The sequence below is a fragment of the Cibotium barometz genome, chromosome 40 (assembly GCF_041138505.1).
Source record: "Cibotium barometz isolate CiBa-2024 chromosome 40, ASM4113850v1, whole genome shotgun sequence".
Classification (NCBI taxonomy): domain Eukaryota; kingdom Viridiplantae; phylum Streptophyta; class Polypodiopsida; order Cyatheales; family Cibotiaceae; genus Cibotium; species Cibotium barometz.
This window is the reverse complement of record NC_141085.1, coordinates 47,441,969-47,461,140: the sequence shown is the minus strand read 5'-3', so window position 1 is coordinate 47,461,140 and position 19,172 is coordinate 47,441,969. Positions and strand designations below refer to the sequence as shown.

The following is a 19,172-nucleotide window of genomic DNA, read 5'->3' as shown; positions in this document are numbered from 1 at the left end:
CCACCTTTACATATGGTCAGGAGACAGTGGAGTATACAGATGCATATACTTACCTTGGTGTGGTTTTTAGTGGCCCACTATTTTCCTTGAGGAGAGCAGCGGAGACCAGATTGACCAAAGCTTATGTAGCATTGGGGAGACTAGAGAGGATGTGTTCGCACGTTCAGTTTCAGGAACCTGGAACAAAGCTCTGGCTCTTTGACACTTTGGTCACTTCAGCCATGCTGTATGGAGTGGAGATATGGGAACCCTCAATGGATCACCACAGCCGAGCTCGTAGCACTGATGGATGGAGATGTATGGAGAGGCCCTTGATTTCTATGATTTCTCGGATGATTAGGGCCAAGGCCTCCGTACCACATGATATTACCGTGCAGAGATGGCTGCCCCCCCATTGGTAGTAGAGGCACTCACTCGATCAATCTCCTTTATACATAGCACTTGGGCTCTCCCTAGAGACAGATATGCTCGCTTAGCCCTGGAGTCTTCACGACAGTTGGCATCACAGGGAGACGGCTCATGTTGGTATGCACAGATGACAGCTTGGTTCCAGCTGCATGGCTTTAGTATGGACAGGCTACCTCCATTTCAGTACTCCCTGGATGCACCCTCCCTCTCTCTCACACGGGCAAAGATTACTAGACTTATCAGAAAGGACTTGACTCAGCTGGACACTAGGAGGACATGGATACAGCCGACACACGAGCTTGGTACGAAGATGGCTTTCTATAGAGATCATCTTCTCCAGCTCACGGAGGATGGGTTTGTGATTAGACCCAGCTACATGGATACTCATCTTTCTCATGGGGTACGGTGTGCTATTGGTCAGATGCGCACCAGCTAGAGATTAAGACTGGCAGATTCAGAGGAGTACCAGCTGAGGCCAGGATTTGTCAGTTGTGCCAGATGGAGCCAGAGACAGAGTTACATTACATATGTCACCGTCCAATATATTATGAGATACGAGTACCAGCTAAGGCCAAGATTTGTCAGTTGTGCCAGATGGAGCCAGAGACAGAGTTACATTACATATGTCACTGTCCAATATATTATGAGATACGAGGCCGTTTTCACTGCCTGTTCAGAGAGGGTTTCAGACCACTTTCCAGAGCAATGAGATACCAAGATTAGAGATGCCTCGGAGAGGGTCTCTTGAGAGGGAGGGGATCAGAGAGGGAGAGACACCTACAGAGGCACATTACAGACTTCTTTCGACCAGAGATTGAGCAATCAAGCCAGCAAGCATTGCAGCTAGCCCCAGAGTATAGCCGCACCAGAGGTACACTGATTGATCGGGCTATAGAGCTGGGGCAGTCCAAGCGCCCCAAGATGAGAGGCCCATCTCGACACCGACGGAGACTACAACAGAGGATCAGGACCATACTAGCACGGCATGGGAGACGTCCAATCAAAGTACTCACCATGGAGGACATTGAGGATATCCGCCATCGACCGATGAAAGACATCTTTGGATAGTGATGTATATGATGCTTACCTTTGTTGCTGGAGTTTTCCTTCCCAGTTGTTATCCATTAGGAGCTCCTAGTACCTTACTTTTCCCCATAGTTGTTGTTTCAGTTTCAGTTAGTTGTTTAGTTGTTTTAGCTTTTCTTACACAGACATTGTATCAGATCCACCAATTGTTGTAACCTTTTTGGTCTCATAGGTCATTTTGGCCTTTTGAAGACGTTAATATATCATTTCATTTCATTTCTCTCCCTCCCTCAAGGCTCATACATACACACTCTAGTCTCTCTCTCTCTCTCTCTCTCTCTCTCTCTCTCTCTCTCTCTCAACTTTCACTATATATATTATATCTATCTATCACTATATATATATATATATATATATATATTATATCTATCTATCACTATATATATATATATATATATATATATATATATATATATATATATATATATATATATATATATATATATATATATGTATGTATGTATGTATGTATGTATGTATGTATGTATGTATGTATGTATATAACAAACACCTCTAACACGCCTAACATCTCTAAAAAATACGAGTCTTTCGAGGCGCGTACCATACCCACCTCATACCAAACGCCTCTAACGCCCCTAACAACCTTGAACCCAGTACATATAACCGGGCTTTGACTCTCACTCGGAATGAAGAAATGAAAGTGAACGGAGGCAAGCCCAAACAGTCATTGTCACCATTTGGCCACCCAATTCGTGCTTTCTCATCATGTATGTACATTGGACTGGTGTCCATGGCAATGTATATGCCGGGGATTGATACCACTCATGTCATACTGTGGACTTGGCTTTCCGTTGGGACTTGTACCTCCGTGTACATGCCCGGAAATGCTTGGTGGATTAGTGTTCCATTGGGTCTGGTACCTCGTGTACTTACCTGGAGCACGTCTATTTTGGTATAGTCTCATGAACGGGGATTGTCCATACCAATGCTACATTGCATAGCATCTTTATGTGCTTGCTTGTAATTAAAATTGCATGCTGTTTTCATGCTTGCTTGACCAATGTGTAGTTTTGGGTAAGGGGACGCCCGCCCGCGAACCGTGCAGGTGAAACTATCTGCTGACATGGTTATGTGGCATGTGACAAGTGGTAAGTATTGGTCATAAACCTAGCCTTAGGAGTTAGCACTAATTTATAAGTGAGTGTGTACACACTTCATTAAGTTTTGGGCAACTCGCTTATAAATTATGACCAGCCCGGTGTTCACACACACTGATGTCCCGAGGTGGACATAACCCAATGTCTATTGGATAGGAGGGAAGCTAGCCTACACACACACACACACACACACACAACCTCAAGCACAGAGAAACGTGAGTGTTGGAAAAGATGTACTCAATAATGATATGAAATGAAAGTACAAGTGAGTACTAAAAGACCTAGGGCAAAGTGCCCAACACACATAAGTGTGTTCACACAGGGAAAGAAACTGTGTCCAGTCACAGGGAAAAAGTGCCCATGAGTAAGCTGGGTTCACACCTCAACTAGCCGCGAGTGGACATGACCAACAAACCCCCCTCAAGTGAATGATATGAACGGGTAGCAGCAGGGTGATAAAGCTTTGAATGCTGCCCTGCACTATGCTCCACAGTAAGAGTGAACTGCAGTGCCAATGGAAAAAGCAAGCACTATATGACAGGGAAAAGGAGAATCCCCAATGTCATAGTGCTAATGCTAGAGCACAGTAGTACATAAATGCATCACCAGAAATGCATGGCAAAGATCATGTGGACATCAACTGCATCAAATCAAGAGGAAGCTGAACTGCATGTAATCCACATCAATGCTCTGTAACTGCTGATAAGCATAAGAAGAGGTAGCAGATATATACACGTGTAAAGGGAACAAGATCCAAAAATCATGCCCATGAGACATGCAATGTAAGCTACAAAAGTGAAACTCATCAATGGAGGATCCAATGAGGAAAAATCAGCAATGGTAGGGCTGATAAAAGTAAAAATTCAGCAATGGGAAAAGCTGAAAATAGGAAGAAAAAGTGGGGGCGCGAGGCGGGCATCAGCCAATGCTATGAGAGGATAGGTAAACTCTCAGCGATGCCATGATCAGTGGCATGTATGGCAAGTGTAAAGATGCATAATCCCACAATGAATAATATACATGTGACATGTCAAAACCATGAGAGCAAGCCAACACTGGCCAAGTGTGTAAAAGGAACTCCCAATAAACATCACATGTGAGAAAGTGACGATGTCAACACTGTAAATCCCGCTGCAAGGGAAAACAGCCCGGAAAAACTTCCAAGACTAGGAAGGCACGGGCGATTCTTCCAGGGAAAATCTTCGAACGGGAGAATTAATCTAATGGGCCAAAGTCTTAACTATTCAAACTGATCCGACCGAACCTGAAGCCACATGGTCAGATCAAAGAAGAGACTTGCACTTAGTCCATAGAATCACCGCTTTTTTCCTCCCGGCGGCATAGCCGTTGATTCCCTCCCATAGAACAAGGGTCTTCTCGGGACTTAATCTAACTAACGCAACTAATCTTATCTTAATGGTATCGCAGGAATCCCCCGATCCAGCCTCAACCGGCCCATGGGTTAGCTAACCACACAACCACTGTATTGGTGGGATTCCTTTATAAGGATTTGGTTATGTTTTACCCGGGTACCGAGGAAAAGAGTTCCCAAGCCCCCTAGCCGACGTTTTATGCAAAAATTAAGGTAGGCATACCACGTACACACCCAATATGAAATTGCCATTATAACACAATCGGTTGTCTTTAAAACAATCCTTCAATGAAAATCATAATATTACTGATCATCATCCGTCAAAATTCTATGTCCATTGTATTACAAAATATGTCATCTAGACTCTCCGTTGAAGACCAGCTGGCCAACCAACGAGATCCAATATCAAAATTTGATTCACACAAGTCATTCTTTTTAGTCCATCCGAGTCTTCCTCGACGCACGCATGGGTGTCCTAGCAACCGCGAGCCCGTGCATCACCTGGTCAAAACCCTCTAGGATCCTACTTAGGTGTCCTAGCACTTCACTCAGGGACCGCTTCGCCAGTCCTCGCCCATCGTAGATTCCAGGATTGCCTGGATGCTAGCCTTTCGACTAAGAGCATCTGCTACTGGGTTATGCTTACCAGGGATGTATTCAATCATTCCTCCAAACTGTTGGAAGAGTTAACTCCACCTGGCCTGCCGATCACTCCACTGGGTACTTGGCATGGTTTGAAGCCACTTAAGTGCTTGGTGGTCTGTTTTTACTGTGAAAACCTGTCCATAATTAATTCTTGCGCTTGTTGGTAAAAAAAAGAAAACCTGTCCATAAAGAAAAGGCTTCCAATGGTTGAGCGCTGTGATCACACCCAAAAGCTCTTTGTCATATACCGAGTAATTCTTTTCGACGACATCCAACTTTCTATTGTAGTATGCCATGGGTCTATTGTCCTACTGGAGAACTGCACCTATGGCTACATGGCTTGCATCGGTAATGACCTCGAAAGGTTCATCCCAAGATGCTAACTTTAATACAGGTGCTTCTGAGGCGGCTTTCTGCAGTGCACGGAATGCATCAAGCGCCTTGCTTGTAATTGAGAGTTTTTGCTTGCGAGTCTTCATCTCCTTGAGCAAGTCGCTAAGACGTGCTGCAAGGTTGGAAACTGATGGACTGTCATGTGCACAGTGTGTATCTACCGTGTGCTACACGCACACAATACTAGCTTCGAGGTTTGGGGAAGCTTGGAGCTAGGCAGGCTGATTGGCGAGCTGAGTTAGGGATAGACTAATGGGCGGGCACCCAAGTATAGACAAACGGGCGTCCAAGTGTGGACGCCCGATGACCGGCCAAGAGCCTATAAAAGGGTGGCCAAGGTTAGTCATTAGTATATAGAGTCTCGCGTGTCTTTGTGAGAGCTCTATGGTCAGGAGCCTGGATCTAGTGCAGACGTGCACCTGCTTTATGCTGTTGGGGTAAAGGCATTATGCCCACCCTTAAAGTGTGTACTAGCCCATAAGTTATAGTACATAGTACACTTAGTACTTTTAATGTACTAAGTGCACTGTGTACTAGTGCAAATATACATGTGTGATAGGGGAGTCACACACTCATATTCTTGAGTTGACTTATCCCCACAACTCTCTCTCTCTCTCCTTCTTCTCTCTGTGTATGTCTCCCACATGAAACCCTAATTCTCCCATTCAACTGGTACCCACATGCACTTCGCTCATCACTTGCTCACCATCATTCTTCGGTCAACCGCAGTACTAGGAGAGTGCAGCAGTTGCTACACAGGCTGCAGCTGAGGCGGGCGACAGCAACTCGATTATTACCATCAGCCTGGCTGTACCGTCGTCGAAGAGTTTTATACCGGCATAAACTCGACGTCGTCTTCTTTTGTGCGCAAAGGCGGCTACAGCGAACCTGTGTGCAGAACTGGTCGCCGCTGCTGGTTGCCTACGTCCAGAACTGAAATGATTTCTGTCACGTTGCCGCCACCTGGAATCTGCCACTTCACTACTGTTTAGCGCTGCTGCAGCTGCCCTTCACCGCCAGAACTCGCTGGTAACTGCTGCCTGTACTGTGTGTCGCTACCGTACAGCCTAACAGTTCCACCACGCTGCCGCCGACCATCAGCCTGCAACAGCCAGTCAGGAAATTTGACGCCCACCTGCACGATTCAGATATTGTACCTGCAATTGCAACAGAAATCAGAAATTACGAGGTATTTGCTTCAATTTTTTTTTGGGATTTGCAATTGAGCAGGTACAATCATCAATTGAGCAGGTACAGGTGCCAAATTGCTCAATTTTTGAGCAAAATTGGGTGACATTGGTCACAATCAGGATCAATTTGCAGGAAATTGGATATCAAAATTTGGGGCTTTTGATGTAATTGTGCAATTGGTTATTCATACATGCTGTATGATGTGAGCAATCTCACATTCAGGCCAAAATTGCAAGAAATTGATGTGCAAATCAAAGGGCTTTTGTGCCGATTGGGTTGATTTGCATGCAGGCACTCGCATTTGATGCTTTGGGCAATGTGTTGATGCCCGTCAAGCACTCAATGTGCCTGTAAATCAAGGGGCTTTTATGTATTGGATGTATATGTAGCCAGGGGGAAGCATTGAGAGACTCTGGATGCCTTCATGTGCGTTAATGTACCACGTATGATCAGAAATTGATCTTAAATCAAGGGGCTTTTCAAGATTTTATGCTTGTTGAGCTTGGCAAAGCAGCAGGCAAGACTTTTATGCCTTGAATCCTTAGAAATCAGCTTGCAGTCAAGGGGCTTTTGCCCAATTTCTGTTCGGGACTGTTGTATGCAGTGGTCGGGACTGTAAAAGTCTGATTTTCACTCATTTGGACAGCTAGGAGAGCATTTATTGCTACTGTACTTGCTGGTACAGATTTGGTACAACTTTGTGCAAGTTTTGGCATGGCTGTACATTGATTTGAGTGAAGAAAAGGTTCATTTTCAGCTGCTGTACTTGCCGGTACAGATTTGGTACATCATTGGTGAGCACTTGGTACTGTTGTACAGTACTTTGGAAGGGGAACAGAGCACATTTAAGGTGCTGTCCTAAATCTGCAGCAACCAGATTTTGGTGATTTCATCACATACAGTGGACTGTGGGAGTAGAGTTGCATTTGTGCTTCCGCAGTGGGAGATAAACTTTGGGAGAACAACTGTGAGCACTTTGTGTGCTTCATAGTTGCCAGGCGTTTCAGAAACGGCAGGTATGAAACGGGTTTCATACGTTTTGAAACGTTTCATAAAAGGTAAGAAACGGGTAAAAAAAGGTTTCATACAAAACAGAAAAAACATGTATATTTTTTACTTGAAATATACAAAAGAAAAAAATATTGACAGAACTTTTAAGAGACCACATTGAATTCATTTCAATAAAAACAGAATACATGTAAGATATGATGATATCACAAATCACGTGGGTAATCACTGATGACTAAACAAAAATCAAAAAGCATCACCACGTGGGTGATGATTCATGACTCTAAATCCAAGATCAAAATAAATAACATGTCCAAAGTTCAAACTAAATAACATGTCCAAATAAAATGATACTGGCAGCTGCTAGCTACCATCTGCATCCTCATGCTCATCCTCATCTGCATCTTCTGCCTCTGCAGCCTCACTCTCAAGGTCACTGCCGGTAGCCGAGTCCTCAAAGGCCTCATCCTCTAGAGGTGCAGGTGCACCACTAGTACTAGCCTCTCGAAAAGATCGTGTAGTGCGAGCCGGAGCCATGATCTCCTCATAGAGCATAGAATAGATGTCTCTCTCCTCCTGAGGAATGTCGGGAATCTCCTTGCACTTCATGATATCAATCTTGTCTGGATTCACTTGGCGAGGCTCAATGGGATGACCCTTTTGTTCTAGCAATCGGAGATTGCAATGACAAAAGACAAGCCTCTCCAATTGTGCTGAGGACAGTCTATTTCTCTTTTTCGTGTGAAAAAGAGCCCATGTACTCCAGTTTCTCTCACAAGGCCCTGAACTGCAATCCTGGGAGAGAACTCTCAGTGCAATCCGTCTCTACATTGCACAAAAAAGAATGTTAAGTTAGAGTCAAAAAGACAGTAGCATTTGAATGTAGATTTTGAAAGAATAGGACTCACGAGACAAAGATACAAGATTCAAGAATCAAGAAACCTTACCAAGTTGGGTGTCCCAATACCGTATTTCTCCCACCAAGACACGGGCTCCAACTGTGTCTCCCTGAGCAATGCAGTAGCTCGCCCAAACATATGGCTACCGTTGCGGTAAATGAGAAGCTCATCCTCAAGCTTTCTCATCAGCTGTATATCACCTCCCACTCCCACCAACTTGGTAATGTACTCGATCCATCCTGACTCTAGCTCCTCATTGAGGTATTGCTCCTCATTCCTCCAAAGGGGATGCAAAATGTGAGCAACAGCATGGATTGGCCTATGAAACCAATCCCAACGCTGATTCCAGATCTCCTTAATATCTTGAACTCTGCATGTAACATGTGACACACATAAGAGATCAAGATTTATAAAATAACTCAAAGACTAAAGTTAAAGCCCAAGGGTGAGCACCTGTCACGCGACAAGGTAGTGAAATCATTGAGAGCTTCACCAATTCTGTCCATGAACTCATAAAGCAGCCCAATGGTACTTCCCTCCATGTCTGTGAGCCGAAGGACACTATACATGGGCTGAAGTGCCTTCACAAGTCCCTCTGCATCCTGCCACCAAGTATCTCTCATGACCATACGAGAGAATGCTATAGACTTGGGCTCATCCTTGTCCTCCCATGCTGTCCATTCACGACACACAACAGTGCGTAATAAGCCATGTCGCACTCTCACTAGTCTCTCCACCACAATAAACATATATGCAAACCGAGTTTTAGAGGGCTTTAGAAGCTCAAGATCACTATTGGCCCTGTACATGCTCAAAACCTTTGGCCTCTTTGTGACAAAGTTCACCATGGTAGATGCAGCTGAAAATACATGGCTCACCCAATCAAGCTTTCCCACATCCTCAATCATCAAGTCAAGGCTGTGTGCTGCACAAGGTGTCCACACAATCTTGGGGAACTCCTCCTCTAACATCCTGCCCATGGATACACAATTGGACCCATTGTCCGTGATCACCTGCACAATGTTATCAAGCCCAATTTCATTGATTGCCTGGCGCATGTGGGACATAATGAACTCCCCTGTAACCACTATCCCTGGCACCGATGCATCTATGGCACGAATGAACATTGTGCCTTTGCAGGAGGACACAAGAATGTTGTACACATTTCTCTTCCGCGCATCTGTCCATCCATCACAAAGCAAAGTACAACCATACTTTGCCCAAGTGGCCTTGAGAGGCTCCATCTCCATCTCCACAGCCAATTGCTCCTTGCGAAGCTCAGTAGTGCGCAATGTCTCGTAGGAGGGGCCATCCCACTCACACCCAATGCGGGAGATAGCTCTCATTGCCTTCTTCCATCGAGGAGTCCTGACAATGTGGAAGGATAATCCACATTGAATAAACAACTTCATCAACTCCCTCGTTGCCTCTTTCATGGCAGCCTTTTGCATCCCTGCCTGTACATGTCCTTTCTTGAACACTGGAAGACTAGTTCTTTTGGCTCGAGGTGCCGAGCTAGAACCACCTGCAACACCACCTGCAACCTCACCACTGGTATCTTCCTCTCTGATACTGCGAGTCCTCTTGGAGACACTTTGACGTGCTTCAGGCTCTCCCAGATTGGGGATATCCTCAAGGGGGATACCTAGCTGCATGGCCTTCCAAGCCTTGAGGCTATCATAGATTTCTTGTGGCACATGCTTACATGGCCCAATGCCGAAACCCTTTGTTTGTGAGAAATGTGCCTTCAACCTGGTGACACTGCCATGGTGCTTATCAGCACAAAAGTTGCATTTCCACTTTCCGGAGCCTGAGCCACCATATCTAGACTCGAAGGTGACATTGTTCCAAAGAGAATCACCTGTTCGAGGCATCCTACAAGACGAGGATAAATGCAGATTGTTGGCCCTGCAAGTGCGACACCGTGGAAGATATGCCATAAATATTGATGGAAGAGAAAAAAGTGTGCTGTTTTGTGAGTTGTGCAGAGAAAACCAACTTAAAGCAAAACAGGACTTTACCCCTTTGGAAGACCTCCACAAGGCCCAAGGACACCAAGGAGCTGGGGGTCGACAGATGCGATGGAAGGATGGCACGCAAATCGGCGAACTCGCATGCAGCGGCCACTGGGAAGCGTGATAATATGCGCCGTACGAATCCAGGAAAGAAACGTTTTTTAAGGTTTTTAAAAACTGCATGTTTTATGAAACGCGTTTCATACTGTACGAAACGTTTAGAAACGTTTCGTACGTTTCAAAAGTGTATGAAACGCGTTTCTATGCAACACTGGTGTGCTTTTGGTGCAGTGTTTGCACATTTTGCAAGGAGTCAGGCATTGACAGGTTGCATATTGCTATGGCAACCACAGGTGAGAGCTCTTCATTGCTTCACATCAAGAAGCTTGAAGGCTCACATAACTATGATATTTGGCAAACCCAGTGCTATAATGTGTTGCTCTAGAAGAAGCAGCACAAGCCCATCAAAGAAAGGGGTGTAAAGCCCCCTTCTCTTACTGCTGAAGAATGGGAAGATATGGATGAGCTAGCAAGATCTACCATCATGTTGTCTGTGTCAGACACTTTACTTTTCAGCATTCGTGACGAGAAGACAGCTTGGGGAATGTGGCAAAGATTACACGACTTGTATGCCCAGCAAAGTGCCTCAAGCAAAGTGTATTGGTTGAAGAAACTCATAGGTCTTCAGATGAAGGAAGGGGCGTCTATGACAGCCCATCTAAATGAGTTTAATGGTATTGTCAGCCAGGTCATTAATCAAAAGTTGGCAATGGACGATGAGTTCAAAGCCACTTTTCTCTTATGCACTTTGCCAGAGAGTTGGGACACATTCAAGACAGCCACTAGCAATTCAAATGCTATGCTGTCATATGCAGATGTTGAGGGTGCTCTTCTTCAAGAGGAGATGAACAGGAAAAACAACTCTGTTGGAAAGTCCAATGCAATGAATGCACGTGGGAGATCCCAGCAAAGGGGTAAAAGCCAAGAACGGGGAAGCAGCAAGTCCCGCTCCAAAAAGGACTTGGAATGCCATTATTGTGGCAAGAAGGGACACTTCAAAAAGCAATGCTACAAATGGAAAAATGATCAAAAGGAAAAGGGAAAAGGCAAAGACAAAGACAAAGATGAAGCCAAAGAAGCAAAGCCAAAGGGCAAAAGTGGAGTCAAGATTGAAGAAGTCAATGTGTCACATGCAGGTGACAGTGAGGATGAGGTCCTATTCACGTCTTCACTTGATGCCCATTCACTTCTTGCAGGAGATGGTCATGGTATGCACTCATGGATCATTGATTCAGGTGCCTCCTTTCATGTCACAGGTTGCAGAGACTTGTTTGTCAGGTATACTGCTGGCAATGAAGGAGTAGTTTATTTGGGTGACAACCATGCATGCAAGATTCTTGGCAGAGGTGATGTGAGGCTTGTGTTTTCAGATGGCTCACAGCTTATGCTCCATGATGTCAGGCATGTGCCTGAGATCAAGAAGAACCTGCTTTCTACTGGACAGCTTGATGATGCTGATTATGTTACCACATTTGGTCGTGGAAAGTGGAAGATTAGAAAGGGCTCACTGGTTGTTGCCAGAGGCTCTAAGGTGGACACTCTTTACTTCATGCATGCAGATGTTTGTCACCATGCTAATGTAAATGCAACCGAGCTGCCGGAAATCTCTGTGGCATAGCCGGTTGGGACACATGAGTGTCAAAGGAATGGAGCAATTGTCTCGTTTTGGTTACTTGCCTTCTCTAAAGTTTTCAAGTTTTCAGTTTTGTGAGCATTGTATATATGGCAGGCAACTCCAGTGCCCCCACAAGAAAGCTCTTGGACAAAAAGATGCTCAGTTAGAGTTTGTGCATACAGATGTATGTGAGATGCCTCAGCTTTCTTTGGGAGGAGCAAAATATTTTGTGTCTTTTATTGACGATGCCACACGCAAGGTGTGGGTTTATCCTCTTCGTTTGAAGAGTGATACATTCTCAGTGTTTCAGAAGTTTGTTGCTCTTGTTGAGAATCAAACTGGCAAAACACTGAAGGCTTTGCGTTCCAACAATGGTGGAGAGTATATGTCCAAACAGTTTTAGGACTTTTGTGATGCTAAAGGCATCAAGAGGGAGCTCTCTACTCCTTATGATCCTCCACAAAACGGGACAGCAGAGAGGATGAACAGGACCATTCAGGAGAAGGTCCGTTCTATGTTGTCACATGCTGCGTTACCTCATGGTTTTTGGGCTGAAGCTGTTATGACAGCCGTTCATCTTATAAACAGGTCACCTAACACGAGGCTTGGTGGGAAAGTGCCAGAGGAAGTATAGACAGGGAAGCCTCCGTCATACAAGCACTTGAGAGTGTTTGGTTGCGTTGCGTACGTGCACATACGCAGGGAAATGCGCACCAAACTTGATCGTAAGTCTCACAAATGCGTATTCCTAGGATATGGTGACAGAGGTGAAATGGGATATAGACTTTGGGATCCAGTGAATAAAAAGATTATACGCAACAATGATGTCATTTTTGATGAAACATGCATGTATAAGGAGCCTGCAAGGCAACAGGAGCATGGCAGAGTCATCTTTGATGATGATGGACATCATGGACAACAACCAAGGGCTGTAAATCAGCCATTACAGCAGCAAAACCAGCCCTTAAATGGTGCTGAAAATGGTCCAAATGGACAGCCAGAGATGGCAGAAGATATCCCTATGGGTATCCCACAGTTAGAGGAGATACCGGGCATGATATTTCAACCTTATGGCATGGAACAGGAGCCACCAATAGGTGATATGCAGGCTGGACAGCAACCTGCGAATGATGGTCATTGGGTACAGAGGTCCACAAGACCCTCCAGAGCCCCTGACAGGTTTGTTCCACGGGTTGACTACTTGATGCTCACTGACTGTGGGGAGCCCTCATGTTATAAGGAGGCTTTACAGAGGGTAGACAAGGCTCTTTGGGAGCGTGCTATGAAGTCAGAGATGGATTCTCTGCACAAAAATGGTACATGGAAGTTGGTGCATTTGCCTGCAGGCAAGAAGGTTTTGCCATGCAAGTGGGTTTACAGGCTCAAAGTTGCACCTGATGCAAAGCCAAGATACAAAGCAAGGTAGGTGCCTAAGGGCTTCAAGCAGGAGTATGGTGTGGACTTTGATGAGATCTTCTCTCCAGTGGTCAAAATGACCACACTTAGAGCTGTATTAGCTTTGGTTGCTCATGATGATCTGGATTTGATTCAGATGGATGTGAAGACTGCTTTTCTTCACGGTGATCTCCATGAGGAGATATATATGCAACAACCAGAGGGTTATGCAGTGAATGGAAAGGAGAAGCTTGTATGCAAGCTGAAAAAGAGTCTTTATGGGCTCAAACAGGCACCAAGGGAATGGTATCATAAATTTGATACATTCATGAAATCCCAGGATTTCAGGAGAAGTGACATAGATCACTGCTTATACACCAAGAAAGCTTTGGATGGCAGTCTATTGATCCTCATCTTGTATGTTGATGATATGTTGATTGCCGGGAAATCTCGTAAAGAGATGGATGCCTTGAAGAAGAGGCTGCATCAAACCTTTGATATGAAGGATTTGGGTGATGCAAATCACATTTTAGGTATGCGGATACTTCGGGACAGAAATCAGCATGTGTTGTATTTGTCTCAGAAGGAATACATTGGCAAAGTTTTGCAGAGGTTCAATATGGACGGGGGGAAGAAGACTAGTACTCCTTTGCCTCCATATGTGAAACTCAGTGCTATGGACAGCCCACAGTCGGATAGTGACAGGGCTGATATGGCCAAGATTCCGTATGCTTCAGCTTGTGGCAGTCTCATGTATGCCATGGTTGCTACTAGGCCGGACATTGCATTTGCAGTGGAAGTGGTTTCTAGATACATGGCCAAACCTGGCAAGAAGCATTGGGAAGCAGTGAAAGGTGTCATGAGATACCTGAAGGGCACACAGGATATGTGCATTTGTTTTGGCAAACAGGATGCATTAGTGCATGGTTACACGGATTCCGATTATGCCGGTCATCCAGATAACCGGAAGTCTACTACCGGTTATGTGTTTACATTCACAGGAGGTGTTGTGTCATGGATATCCAGGATGCAGAAGTGCACTGCCTTATCTACTACAGAGGCCAAGTATATTGCAGCCACAGAGGCTTGCAAGAAGGCATTATTGTCAGAATACGCAGCGGAGATGATGACCAGATCTGGGAACACAAGAGCAAAAAACGCAGGCAGAAAAACAGCACAAGAGAAAGAGAGATGTAGGCGTGTAACTCTGCTCTGATATACACAAGAAGATCCCGAATATGATACAAAGAGTAGTGGGGAGCATGGGGCATATTTATATGCCCCATAGATGCAGTCGGCCTGTGCTAGAGGCCCTCCACGACTGCACAAGGCAGTCGGCCAGCAATAATAGCCTCCACGACTGAAGAACCAAGTCGGCCAGCCACCAGCACCTACACGACTGTGTAAAACAAGTCGGCCAGCCATGGGGTGCAGTCGGCCAGCCCCATGGGCTCCTGCCAACCATCTGGCATCCATCCACACTACGGAAAAATGGAAAAAAATAGGGGAAAAATGCGAGGAGTGAGGAAAAATGATAAAACACCTGATAAGGGCGGGCACACCCACAGCAAAGGCCCTGGTGTATAACTCTAGACAGGAGATGACTTCTAACACCCCCTCTCAACTCCTGGCTGTGTAACCAACCACTGGGAGCTGGGGTGCCGCCTGAGCAAATCCTGAGAGAGCGACTTCGTGAAGAGGTCCACCGTACTGTCCTCCGTCGAACAGAACTCTAGCAAGATGTCATCAGTAACGATCTGTTCACGAACAAAGTGCCTCTGGATGACCATGGGTTCCTCCAGTGGAAGCCCAAACCTGCAATGTAACCTCCTCCTGCTCCGTAAACTGCTCCTGGGCCTGAAGTAGATCCCCTCGTGTCCGGATCTCCTCCCCAAACCGAGTCACTCCAACCGTGGAGTCGGACTCCATCCAACAATCCCCCTCCTGTGTACAAGAGTCCATGATCCTTCGCATGTCGCAAAAACCACAGGAAACGCAATCCTGCCTGCCAAAGAGACATCTGCAACCATGAGCTCAACCGCCTCATCAGGAAGCTCCCGTCCAATCTGGTGTCCATCAACCAGATCAATGAACCATACAGCTTCTGAGTCACAGAGACATCACACTGCTCACAAGGATCAACACCTGTTACGGTGCACAAACAAGTCCTGGAAACCTGATGAAACCTGTCAACCACCTCCTCTGACTCCGGAACCACAAAACCTGGAGAAACCACCTCCTTCTGCAAGTAAGCACCTGCCACCTGCTTGGCTTTCCGAAAGGTCCCCGTGGAAAGAACATCCTCAACTACTGGAAGTTCTATGTCCCGAACACTACAAGATCTCAGAGCATAAGTGACCTGTTCAGCTTCCTCTGACTCACGAACACAAGAACTACCAACATCAGTACTGGAAAGTTCCTGCCAACTGCTGCCATCTACTGGCAAGCTATCCACCATCTGGTCCCGGAAAGCCTGTACCTGCAGCGTATCCACACTTGAGTGGCCATTACCAGACTGCCACTCATCACAATCCCGAGGACCTGGGAGAGAGAGTGCTGAAAGCCTGTAAACTCCATTCTCCACTCCGCCTTCCCAAACCACTTGGCCTGTTGCTTTGTCCCGGAGAGCAACAAAATGCTCATCAAACTCTACCCGTACGCCAGTCTTGCAAACCTGATGCACTGACAACAAATGAAAACCAAGTGCCGGAACATACAACACCTGGGAGGAATGCTTCCCTCCTCTGCCATCGGGAACTATCTCCATCCTACCCTCACTGTGAACTGGGATAGTGGACGTATCCCCAGTAAGAATATGACCAGAACACCTGCAGAAATCCTGTAAACCGGAGCGGGAAGGAGTCATGTGCCTGGAAGCACCACTATCGAGAATCCACTCCCGAGTATCCGTTGCGGAGAGTCCTCCAATCTCCTCCCTGCCTGAAGAAAATGAAGCATCGGTGTCCATCACCTCCAGGTGCACAAAAGCCGGAGTCTTCATGATTGCTGCTGAGGAATCTTCACCCTTCTCGGTCTTCCGCTTGGGACACTGCCTCCAATAGTGGCCTTTCTCGCCACAATCATTACAGGTCCTCTCTGCCTTCAGTTTCTCGCGGTCAGCGTCGGACTTCTTCTCAGAAGACTTCTCCGATGAAGCCTTCCCTTTGCCCGAGTTACGGCCTTTCGACTGTTGGCCAGTTAAGGCCTCCACCCTGAGGAGGGTTCGTGAATCGTTCCTCCTGGTCAAGGACCATGGGCACAAGCTCCTCCCACGTAATGGTGCTGAGCCTGCCCACTGGTAATCAAAGACGAGTAAAATGCTGAGTACGAAGAGGGCAAGTGCGACAGCAACGTTATGGCCATGTCTTCTGACGATATCTCCTTCCCAGCCTGAAGAACTTCCTGCTGAAGAGCCTGTAGCTTGTTAATATGCTCCCGCATCGTCGACGACTTTGCAGGGCTGATAACCCGTATCTGTACTTCCAAGGAAATCCTCTTCATGGGCGATACCCTGTTGTAAAGAGAAGCCAAATGCTGCCATATACCTCTGGCCAGCGTCATATGCTTTACATGATTGATTACTTGTGGTGTGCAGTTGAGGAAAATAAACGAACGAATCCTGGCGTTGACACGATCCCACATCTGTGTCTGAGCCTCCCGGTCCTTCCGGATCGACGGTAACTCCCCTTCCTCTACTTTCGGCCGTGGAACACCAACAACGACGAAATCAGCGAGGCCGTAAGACTCCATAACAAATTCCATCATCACCTTCCATATGCCGTAGTTGCTCCCGTCCAACTGACGGTCCACCGGGAACGTGGGGAGTGTCGGGATCTTCACATGTCTCTCGGCCATCTCAAACAGATCTGCCATTGCGGGGATGTCCTCTGAAAAGGGTGGGTGGGTGGGAACAAAGAAGAACTAAAACCTGCAAGTGGCTGTCCAGCAAATCAGCCCGCCTTCCTCTTGCTTCTCCTCTTCCCGAACAATCCAAAACAGTCCACCAATCAGCCACAAAACAGTCCCCCTCTTGCTCACACAAATCCCAAGACCTATCTAGAGCCTAGGCTCTGATACCATGTCAGAATACGCAGCGGAGATGATGACCAGATCTGGGAACACGAGCAAAAAACGCAGGCAGAAAAACAGCACAAGAGAAAGAGAGATGTAGGCGTGTAACTCTGCTCTGATATACACAAGAAGATCCCGAATATGATACAAAGAGTAGTGGGGAGCATGGGGCATATTTATATGCCCCATAGATGCAGTCGGCCTGTGCTAGAGGCCCTCCACGACTGCACAAGGCAGTCGGCCAGCAGTAATAGCCTCCACGACTGAAGAACCAAGTCGGCCAGCCACAAGCACCTACACGACTGTGTAAAACAGGTCGGCCAGCCCCAGGGGCTCCTGCCAACCATCTTGCATCCATCCACACTACGGAAAAATGGGAAAAAATAGGGAAAAATGCGGGGAGTGAGGAAAAATGATAAAACATCTGATAAGGGCGGGCACACCCACAACAAAGGCCCTGGTGTATAACTCTAGACAGGAGATGACTTCTAACAATTATGGCTATCTCGGTTAGTGGTTGATTTGGGTTATACAGGGGATATTCCATTGTTGCATTGTGACAGTCAGAGTGCCATCCAATTGGCATAGAACCCTGTCTTTCATGCAAAGACGAAGCATGTGGATGTGACGTATCACTTCATCAGAGAGGTGATAGAGAACAAGCAAATTCAGCTTGTTAAGATTCATATGGATGACAACCCGGCTGATCTGTTGACAAAGAGTTTGCCTCTGGAGCAGTTTGCTCATTGCAGACACTTGATGGGCATTGGATGAGGCCAGTTTCAGCCTTGATATGGCCTTGTATATTATCATGTACATGCTGATTTTTCTTTTCCTTTACTTAAGGGCACTTTGCCTTTAAGTGGGAGGTTGTTGGGGTAAAGGCATTATGCCCACCCTTATAGTGTGTACTAGCCCATAAGTTATAGTACATAGTACACTTAGTACTTTTAATGTACTAAGTGCACTATGTGTACTAGTGCAAATATACATGTGTGATAGGGAAGTCACACACTCATATTCTTGAGTTGACTTATCCCCACAACTCTCTCTCTCTCCCTTCTTCTCTGTGTATGTCTCCCACATGAAACCTAACCCTAATTCTCTCCAATTCATATGCAACCGAGGCCGGTAGCAATCTCGAGGCCCGCGAGGGTAGCTTCGTGGTGGTACAAAGCTAACTCAGCTCGCCAATCAACCTGCCTAGCTCCAAGCTTCCCCAAACCTCGAAGTAGTCTTGTGTACATGTAGCACACGGTAGATACACATACACTGTGCACATGACATGGACATGGGTACTATAGGCCTGGCAAAGACCTACGAAACGGATTTCTTGGGCGGTCTGAGGGAAGTCCCAATCTAAGATTTCTTGAAAGTTGAACCTTTGAGAGGTCCAGTCTAATACCATCAGAACCGATGATATAGCCCAAGTATTGAACTTCCTTAATGCCGAAGTATTGAACTTCCTTAACGCCGAAGACAGACTTTTTGGCGCTGATGTAGAGCTTATTCTCTCGCAAAAGTTGCAAGACTTTCTCCACATCTTTCTCATGCTGGTCTGCAGTGGCTGAGAAGACTAGTATGTCATCAAGGAATATGAAAACACACTTCCCAATGAGGACTGCGAAAATCCTGGACATCATTTTATTGAAGGTTGCGGGTGCATTTGTAAGTCCAAAAGGCATAACTACGAACTCATAGTGACCACGCTCTGTCCAAAAAGCTGTTTTTGGAATGTCAGCTTCAAAAATGCGGACCTAATGGTAACCACTCTTGAGGTCGATCTTAGTGAAAAATTTAGCACCGTCTAAACGCTCCAAAATGTACTCAATCCTTGGCATAGGAAACTTATTCTTAATGGTGAGTTTATTTAATGCCCTGTAGTCTACACAAAGG

General features: G+C 46.1%; 2 protein-coding genes across 2 annotated transcripts in view; both read right to left on the bottom strand.

The window, feature by feature from the left end:
• Positions 1-19,172, bottom strand: part of LOC147615579 (Zinc finger C-x8-C-x5-C-x3-H type family protein) — a 63,226-nt gene that overhangs the window by 36,176 nt on the left and 7,878 nt on the right. The gene's annotated exons all lie outside the window — the stretch shown is intronic.
• Positions 7,585-10,197, bottom strand: LOC147615580 (uncharacterized). The gene is made up of 3 exons (XM_086778875.1): positions 8,574-10,197; positions 8,169-8,490; positions 7,585-8,046 (listed from the first exon to the last, which is right to left on the bottom strand). Exons 1-3 carry the CDS (start codon positions 10,058-10,060, stop codon positions 7,585-7,587), a joined length of 2,271 nt encoding a protein of 756 aa, XP_086635001.1. The 5' UTR covers positions 10,061-10,197.

What these genes read in the sequence shown, in the direction of transcription:
- LOC147615580 (XM_086778875.1), bottom strand. Translation starts at nt 10,060, where the DNA reads ATGGCATATCTTCCACGGTGTCGCACTTGCAGGGCCAACAATCTGCAT. An exon ending in ACTACCTTGTCGCGTGACAG is followed by an intron (nt 8,491 to 8,573) that starts GTGCTCACCCTT and finishes TGTTACATGCAG; the next exon opens with AGTTCAAGATATTAAGGAGA. An exon ending in GTATTGGGACACCCAACTTG is followed by an intron (nt 8,047 to 8,168) that starts GTAAGGTTTCTT and finishes TGTGCAATGTAG; the next exon opens with AGACGGATTGCACTGAGAGT.